The sequence below is a fragment of the Chaetura pelagica genome, unplaced genomic scaffold (assembly GCF_000747805.2).
Source record: "Chaetura pelagica isolate M959 unplaced genomic scaffold, ChaPel_1.0 scaffold20, whole genome shotgun sequence".
Lineage (NCBI taxonomy): Eukaryota > Metazoa > Chordata > Aves > Apodiformes > Apodidae > Chaetura > Chaetura pelagica.
Genome location: NW_009951958.1, coordinates 2,392,860 through 2,402,444, shown reverse-complemented (window position 1 = coordinate 2,402,444; position 9,585 = coordinate 2,392,860). Strand labels below are relative to the sequence as shown.

General features: G+C 41.7%; 2 protein-coding genes across 2 annotated transcripts in view; both read left to right on the top strand.

The window, feature by feature from the left end:
• AHSG (alpha-2-HS-glycoprotein) overlaps positions 1–237 on the top strand; it is a 6,813-nt gene extending 6,576 nt beyond the window's left edge. The window contains exon 8 of the mRNA XM_009999417.1: positions 1–237. This exon is cut by the window's left edge and continues 4 nt beyond it. Coding sequence (XP_009997719.1) covers positions 1–237 — 237 coding nt within the window.
• Positions 238–5,316: 5,079 nt separating this feature from the next.
• Positions 5,317–9,585, top strand: part of FETUB (fetuin B) — a 10,065-nt gene continuing 5,796 nt past the window's right edge. The window contains exons 1-2 of the mRNA XM_010000102.1: positions 5,317–5,538; positions 9,517–9,578. Of these exons, the coding sequence (XP_009998404.1) occupies positions 5,317–5,538; positions 9,517–9,578 (284 nt within the window). The remainder of the gene's footprint in view (positions 5,539–9,516; positions 9,579–9,585) is intronic.

Sequence of the window (9,585 nt, the reverse complement as noted above, 5' to 3'; positions counted from 1 at the left end):
GCAGGAATGGCACCCAGTGTTGTACAAGGCTTCCCAAACCATAACCTTAGGCTTTCCCACAATAGCCCTTTTGCATCTGAATCCAGCTCTTCAGAATTTCCTTCCATGATCTCAGCCAAATCTGTAGCAAAGAGAGCAGTTGCCAAAGTTGCTCAGCATGACAAAGTACCTCACCCAGTTGGCTTTGTGCCTCCTCCTCCTCCATGCCCTGGGAAGGTTCGCCATTTCAAGATTTAGGCTGTGTCCCAGATATGGCAATACAGCTCACTGAAGGACCAGTGTGCAGCAGCAGCAGCAACACACAGACCACAAGTGCGAATAGATGAGAACACTTGACTCTGAGCCCAAATTGAGTTTCCCTCTCCAGACAGCAGAGCTGTGGGCAGGATCTTGCAAAGACCTGCTTCAAAATGTAGGTGATTACAACGCTGTTTCCTCTACATATAGGGATGTTCTAGTTAAAATACAGAAAATACTGTTGCAATGAAACTGCTGCAGGAACTATACAACAGTTGTAGCTTTATGATAGAAACACCATCCAAAAGGTTACTTCACAATAAAATGTTCAACAGAAATGCTTTGTTACCTTCTATCTGTGTATATTTTCATTTAGTTGAGAAGTATATCCTTCACAGCATTATGCGTCATATTCTGGGCTTGATTTCAAAAACAGTAAGCTCCTGCACTTCTCATCAGCTTCACTGGGATCTGTGGGTGCTGAGCACTGCAGAAATCAGGTCAGTCCTTTCTTTTGATCATACACCAATAACACTACAGCAGTGGCAGGAAAAAATGTATTTTCCCCTTCCATCTTCCCTTCCTAGCATTAACCTAAAATTATCATATCCAACAGAAGTACCTCAATACTTTTGGACATGATATAAGAGCATCCATGTCTATAAAAACAACAAAGAATCAGGACATACTCACTGCTGTGCAGGATGAAAGCATCGGTCCTACCAGACAAGCACATGTGTATTCTCTGGCTTCCAGCAGATACCCGCGTGTGATATGAGCCTGTGTGCATATGAGGGAACACCAATTTGAGGGAATAAAAATATACATTAGGCAAGAATCTCATGTAGTAGCACTCAGACAGTGATGGCTATTTACCATTGCAGTCAAATCTTCCCCAAATTTCTGACATGAATTAGAGGCAAAATCTATTCTAGGTACAAAAGTAATAAGGGACAGGGGCCAGAAGAATCTTTTTTGCCAGCCAGACTAGAATTCTGGAGGCCCGGGGGGAACAGTCTCAAAGATAGTCATGAATCTTTAACCAGGAACAGCACTTGCTACAAGATAATTATCATGAAGGCAGTAAAAGCTGCAGAACACATGTCATTTCTGAACTGTTTCAAATCACCTATACTGTTACAACCTTCCAGTATTCAGTAAGCAACACAACTAACATTTGTTCTTGATGTCAATGCAACAGGTTGCTATACAGAAAGATTCTGCTCTGCTTTGTCAATGGGGAAAGGAAAATCTGTAGGCACTTGCACCAGTGCTTCAGCTGGGTGTGCAGAGGTGAAAGAAAAAGGAAAATCAGCCCAAAGTCTGCAAGCTGTAGTCTAATGTGATGGCAACACACTGCTGACAAGCTCTCCCCATGCAGGCAGCAGCTCTCACATTTCAACAAGATGCTGAGTTCTCGCAGGAAGTCTGTGGCAGGCAATTGCACAAGCTGCTGCCAGTCAATTGCTCAGTGATATTTTGCTTCTCTGTAAAGCCGTGACTCCAGCATGCTCTGCATGCAGCCACTCATTCAAACAGTGCAAGTACTGAGCTGCAGAAATTCCTTGAAGCAGGGAGGCAGGTGGTCCTCCCGCCCCACTGCATGAGACACGGTACAGGAATGAATTAAATTACTGTTACTGTGATCTGCATTACTATATTATCAGGTACATGTGACTGAGTTTTTAACTTGCCTCGCCAATAGTTTTCCTAGTTGTTTGTATTTTTAAAACTAGAAATCACCTTAACTAAACCATACAAATTACTTTGTATATAATTAAGTGGACACTAAGGTACGAAAGAGATTCATTCCCAGGCTTAGAAAGTTATCTATCCAATGGCAGAGACAGTATCTTTATAAAAGGTATCCCTGCCCCTGGGGATCTCTGAGCTCCAGAAATGCTGCATCTTCTTGTTGCCTTTTCCAACCACACAAAGCACGGATGTGTAGCAGAACATCTGCAGCCTCCACACTTTACAGATGTTCAACTACACCTGGTGTAACTACTCCATTGTTTCCTAAAACGGGGAGAAAAGGAAAAAAAAACACACCAAAAAAGCAGAATTTTTTTGTGCATCCCCCTTAGTAGGTGCACTCATCTTCTTTCTTCTTAACATTTGCTTTCTTAAGGACACATTTTGCACTCTTAAGGATACATTTCCATGTCTCCACCCAATACGGCCCCATATTAATGCACCTGGAGCTAGTAACCGATACAGTGTTAAGTAACAGATTTTCTGGGCAATGAGTGTTGCAAAATGGCAACACATGAATAATTTTGTCAGGTATGCATCACTGGCTGACAATGTTTTTCAGCTTTTTCAAACCCTGTTTTGCTAAAGCATATGTATTTCATGTGCTGCTTTGTCTGGAGATGCTCAGATTTCCCAGCTGTGTCCATGTTTTGAGGTCAGCTACTTCAACAGAGACATTTTTTCCCTTCCAGTGGGAGGAAGAGTACAAAGAACAGAGTCAGGGATATAACAATTCCCCATTATAAGAGGGACCGACACAGCCAGTACTAACTGGCACCCATCTCCATAGAAATGCCATGTTCTGTAAGGATAAAGAAATGAGTTATTATTCTTTAGCCACAGGGGAAGCATTCCCAGGCACAAGGAACAATGTGAGTGAGTCTGCATTGCTGCTTCTGCTGTTCCTGTACTATGGCTACAGCAGTGCTTCTCAACATTCATCCCTTGTATCCTCTCCCTCCAGGATACACTCCATACATTATCTTCAGGCTAGTGGACATGTGCCCTTCTCTCCTGCTCTCTGAATTTTCCACCTCTGCAATCAACCAAGGTCTTCTAAGCAGGGTTTCAGCCCCAGTGCTGTTTCAGGTCTTCCTGGCTGTATATGTAATCCCACACAGTTTTCTATGGATAGTTGCTGGGGTAGCTTCTGCTGTCTCCCAGAACATGCTTTGAGCACTGCTGGCTAAAGAGCCAAGATTATTTTTGCCACCAGTGAAAAAACATGACAATATATAAAATTTTTTAATCCCCAAACTTTGCAGTAGTGTTAAACAGAGACAATTATGTCCTTTGCTTGTGCTTTTCCTTCCTCACGCAATACAGCCTCAATTCTCAAACCCAAAGGTACTCAGTGTCATCCAGCAAATAGCCAGGATTACAGAGGCTCACAGGACACAAAATGAGGGCCAGGGAAATGGTTACCAAGCTTTTGGTACCCTTCAAGGCAAAATACTGTAGAATTGTCCCTTAGTAGAAAACCAATGACTTTCACTGGGATCCCCCCCATGTAATGGTGGTTGTCGCTCCTCCAGATCTTCAAGATAACAGCTATTTGTACAGCTACTCCCCCTTCTCTCCCTGGAGTTCCTCACTCGTTAACCACAAGGCACACTACTGTCATTTCAAACTAAATGTTCTCCAGGCAGAATTTTTCCATGATCCTTTTTCTTCTGTAGTCAGCAAATCACTTGAGAATCAATAGTGGGCACAGTGCAGTCTCTTAGCTGACAAATCAACCTCTAAATTCAGCAGTGAGGGGTAAAGTCAAAGGCATGAAAAAACCTGCCCCGCTTAGTGTGAGCTCTGTGATACTATGGGGGGAGCAGCTAAGCTAGCAAATGGCTCCCCCCAAGTCGCCATCTACAGTCACAGCAGGATCATGTTATTTACTATTGCTGAAAAGGAATGAAAGCAGAGCACTGCATAGTAAAATAATTAAAATACTGATATTGCTGGATCCATTTCCTTATGTTTCTCCCATGGCTTCATACAATTTAAACTGAGGCAGGCTGTGGCAGTTGTCAGAGAAGCCAAGGAGCTAGAGATTAAGCAGGTGGGACTCTTCCTTGAGCCAATTCTGACCAGATGATCTAAAGCAGTCAATAACACTGAACAAGGACCTTTGGCACCAGGACAAGTATAATGACCCTGAGGTCTGTAACTTGCTTACAGGCCACCTTCCCCTCCCCTCTCTGCATATATTTTTAGTCAGTTCTTATTTTGTCACTAAGTTTGGTTGTCAGGCAATAAAAATGCAGCACCATGTTACCATTAGCACAGGAATTCATATGCAACTGTACCTGCCTCTAAACCCACAGGAATATAACACTAGGCATTGCCAGGTAGGGGCTGAAGCCAGGTGCAGCCAAGAGGTTAGGATGGAAGGAGATACAAGGAAACAAGACTTGCTTTTTGGCATCAGAGGCAACATGTAATGATGACAGGTTCACAGAGTGCTTTGCACAATATGGCAGTGAGAACAAAGTCAGAAGTTGGAGAAAGATGGGATGAAACAAGAAATGTTCAGGGCTCAGGGAAATCAGAGTGGGGGGTCAAATACCTTGCAGATGTCAATAAACATACGGAGTTTTAGGCAAGAAAAGAAGAGTGGGCTGAAGTCAAGGCACTGAGAGGGAACAAATTCTCAAACGGAGCCTTCAATAGCCTGAAACCTTTTGACGACCCAGGTTCACTTATTGCCTATTCCCTCCATCCTCTCAGAGCAGCTCATTTTGCACCATCCCAACAACAGAAGTGAAGTCTTTGGGGTGAGAACAAAACTCACTACGTGTATGCTACTATATTCAAATGCAGTGAATGTTAAGTCCCAAATAAACACAATGGAAAAGAAGACACCATGATGAAACCATTAATTCTTTACATTGCCTTGTTACCATCTTCTCTAAGATGACTTAGTGGCTTGAACAGGCCATTTATCCACAGGCTTCTTATCTGGACATGAACTGCATTTTGCTGCAGCTGCTGAATGCAGCTCTGTGTGTATATTCTTTTCCCTTGTGATAATGTCAAAGTTATATGATCTGCCCAGGGAAGTCTGAACTGGAGATGTAAAGCCAGAGGGAGAAAGAGCTCACTGGCCTCAGAGGGAGAGACAACAATTTCATAAAACCTCATAATAATTGACTTGGTGTTTGCTGTTGCAGCTGTAGGTTTAAAGGTCATGGTCATTACATAATAAAACAGGGACACGTCTCTTTATAAAGAGACATGGATTCATCACAGAAGTCTGCTATTTTATGCACATCAGCCTCTCCACGCTGACTTACCATTCTGATCTCCTGCACTGGTTTTCTGAGCACCATGGTTTTACTTGTTTCAATGCTCTTTGGCATACAGGCACTTTGCTGCTGGGCTGCCTCTCTTCCTGCCAGTGAAGCAGCAACTACTTTGCTCTCCCCTGCCTGTGATGACACTGCAGTAGAGAAGGCTGCAGATCTGGCTCTTCGCCAGATCAATGCTGACCGAAAAGAGGGCTACATACTCAGACTCAATAGAATTTTCAATGTCCGAGAACATCCTCAGGTGAGTTACCTGCTTGTTCTGTATCTGTTTCTCCCATGATGAGCCCAGTGTCTATCACTATTCCTTAGCAATATCTACTTGCACTGAGAAATATTTCAAAAGGCAAATGTAAAGTTGCATTCACAGGACTCCAGAGGCCATGTCAACTTTACGCATAGATGACTAGAAACAGTTTCATCACCACAGTGGGCAATTAGAGAGCAAATCTGAGTCACAATTCTCTGCTGCCTGCCCCTGGAATAGCTCCAGGCATCAGTTTAAATTTGGTATGAAACACCACTACTCTGATTTAATTTCTTTTTACACCTTTCTCCTGCTGCCTTGAGCAGTTGGAGTGCAAAGGCTATTAAGTCATTGTGCATTTTGCACAAAAGATGTAAGCTCTTACAGGTGTAAATATGTCCAGCTTGGGACCAGGGAATTCCTTAACAGACCTGTACATGATTACTCATTCTCCAGGAGAAATCTGAAACCAGTTCAAGTACAAAAATTACACTGGAAATACCTATGGAATATCACTCTCACATTCTTAAGTATCTTATTTCTCTATGTGTGCTTGATTTATTATTATTTTGTGTTAAAATAACCAAATCTACTGTCATTAGCCAAGGACAACCTGAAATGCGTGCACAGTGCCCACAGCACACAAGGCACTGTGGAGGCATGCTACTAACACTCCCTGCCATGCTTGCTCACGTCCCATAACCTTAGCTGAAAGGCTGAGTTCTGAACACTTTCAAGCTCATTGCCAGATGTTTAGAGACCTGTACCGGCAAGGATATGTCACTGCTTCCTGCTGCTCTCACAGGGACATAGTCTGTGCTGACATGCTGTGGCCTCCGGCAATCTGAGATCCCATGACTGAAGATGCACCCTTTGCTGTGCTTTGCACTGTGTTCTCTATATGTTGCTCCAGTGACAGAATGTACCCACTAAGCAACTGGATCAGTTGACAATTTTTTCCACATGAGATGCCACTGAGTTGGCTGAGAAGCAACACCACCAGTCATGGAGTTACGTATTTATCCCCCATCCTGGGGCTATTTCCTACTGACAATACTTAGAGCAACCTTATGACCAACTTAGAGTGCAGCACAGTGGGTGCAGGCAGGCTGTAAACCACTTCATTCCTCTCCCTGCTCCTCCCTTCACCTGTGTATATCCCAGCACAGAGAACTTTGGTCCTTGTTAGCAATTTGCTCTTATTCCATTGGGGCGTACTTTGTTCTTTGTTCATTTGGGGTTTAATTTACTTTTATTCTTATTTCTTGCATCTAATATTTTTATCCTGTAAATAAGGTGTTTCCAGAGACTGTAATAACAAACTAGACAATGTATTTGTCATGCTTTTGCCTCTGCTGAGACTGAGTACACAGCAGCAGTCAGCTATGTCAGGGATGTTCATGGACAGTAGCAACCTTATGCAAAAAAAATAAAGAGGTGTGTTTTTTTTTCATCAGTCAGTGTTAATTCCTCCCATGTTTTTAACCAATACCCAGGATAAAAACATTTTCAAAGTTACTCCTAATTCAAATCTGCCCTTAAGCAACCTGTGGCTCAATTTTGCTCTAATTAGAACTAATGAGCCATCTGCTAGTAAGTTATATGCAAGTAGGACAGAGCCTTTCTTTCATATGAGACACTCATGATTAACTTAACTGACAGGCACTTAAAAAGAATTACAAAACATGCCAAAATATTTCATTTCTTTCCTTTGCACCAGGTCACCCTGCCACAAAGGGGATGCTGTGCTGCTGCTGCTGCATCTCTCCTGGCTCCCAGGCTCCCTGTCTTGCATTGCAGTGGCAACCCTCTCATCCGCAGTGCTGAGAAGGGATCTTTTTGGCAATGCAGAAAAGATGGCAGCTTTTACTCAATACTAAGCAGATACCAAAAGGCCTTTGCATAACAGTCTTTTAATGAAAATTAAAATAAGGATGATGAAACCTTCAGAGATCTGCTGAGCTCTGAATAAACCCCAAATTATTCTTTCCCCAGTGGAGGATGATACATACAGAAGCAGGTAGACAAAAGGATGTGTAGATTTTATAATAAATGCTTTGACCTATTAGAGCTGATATTAGACAAGAGTGCGCCAAGCAATGGGAAACAGTTTGGTTGCATTTTGTATTTCCAAGATCACCAAGCTTTACAATAAGTCTACATGATTCAGCTGAGTAAACCCACCTAACACCAAACATATTTTATTATAAGAACATTTCTTTAATGAGATATGTGTGTGCTTTTGCCTCCAGAATACCTGAACTTGAAAAGCTCAAGTCACTAGTCCCAACTTTGTGACTTCTTAGAGATAGCAATTTTTCTTGGTCCTTATATCTTCATGTAGGATAGTCTTAGTGATGTTTTTTTTTTTATCATACAGCCTATATTTAAAGTTACAAGCTTGTATCAAATGCTGCACTAATAAAAAACCACCTTTTCAGCAAATGCCGATAACTCTTTGGCCAATCTTACTTTCTGTTTACTGATTTAACCTAGATCAGCTATCATATTAAGGAGACATATCATCATGGTGTTTAAGTACCTTGTATGTGAACGGAAAATTATGATTAGTTCCTTCCACAGAAAGATCTATGCAGCCAGGTGTGGGGACACTGCCTTGCCACAGTACGTAGTGTTGCTGCACCTCAGTTTCACTCTTTGTCAAAATAGCTTTTGATCTTTTCGTGACCTTCAAAACTACACTTATAATTAAACCTCAGGATTAATGTAGGCAAACACTGAGAGCTCAGTGCAAGCATTACCAGATTACTTCATAGATTACTTAGGGAAAAAAGAGGATACAAAAATATAAAAAATGGTATAAAGTTGCATGTGTAAGAATATGACCTACAGACAAAGCTAACAAAGCACTTTATTCTTTCTTTACATTTATTTTCTATTTATTTTGATCTTTTATATTTAAAGGCTTTAGTAGCACATTTGCAAGTATATATGGTTCACATAAAATCACCATCCCGGTCTCTTTCCAGGGATTTCTGTACTGTGTGAACAGTATGTATCACTGAATCTCCTCAGAACTCAAGAACACCTACCTCTGAGTGTTTTTCCAAGCAGTATAAAAAAGCCAGCAGTACTCCAGCCTTTAGATGCCCTTTTGATTGGTCTTTAGTTACTGTTAAAAAGAAATCAAAACTGCAGCCAGAGTTGTACCAGACTTCTACAAGACTCCTGCCCCATCAAGCATTTTCTCCATAAACGAGTGAAATCAACTAGGAATGAATGAATACTGCTCTCATTCAGTGTTGGTTTATCTCCCTCTTCAGCAAAGATATAATCTGTCTCAACATGCAGCTAACACATCTAAAGTTCTTTAGGATGTATAGACAGCTGCTCTCTTCCCAGCTTGTCACCACAGGAAATAAAATGTGATCCTACTAAGCTGTATCCTTGATAAATATCTTGGAAAGGTGCGCTTACCTACATCTACAGTGGATGCAGAACGAGGAGCTGCACCATGCAACATGTCATCTTTCTGTACCAAATGTTCTACTGACTAGATATATGGAGCTGTACTATGGAGCATGTTTCTAATGCCTAGTGGAAATGTTCCATGTAGAGCTGCTTTCTATTATTTGTGGTATTTATCATCTCATTCTTATTGAAGGCAAAATAACCTATCTTTCAGATCTAATAATAAAATGTGGTTGATTGTGAAAACATCACCATGTTTAGTCCATATTTGTGGGTTCTGGTTTGTACTGGAATCAGAAGGAAAAAACTGACTCTAAAAGGCTGCTCTTTAAGTCAAGCTGGCTACACGCATGACCAGGGGTGTTCTATCAGGGCCTGAATCACACCTGATTTACCACCACAGCAAATTTGTTGCACAGAATGTTCAGCTTTCAGAATACCTGTGTGTTTCACCTGTGTGTTTTGTGTGCCTTCATCTCTCCCCTTTATGTGTCTTTATTCTACACAAAAGTGGGATATGATCCTTTCTTTTTATGTTTTTAGGAGACCACTGGTTCTGTCTTCTATCTCATCCTGGATGTAGTAGATTCTGAATGCCATGTACTCAGCAGG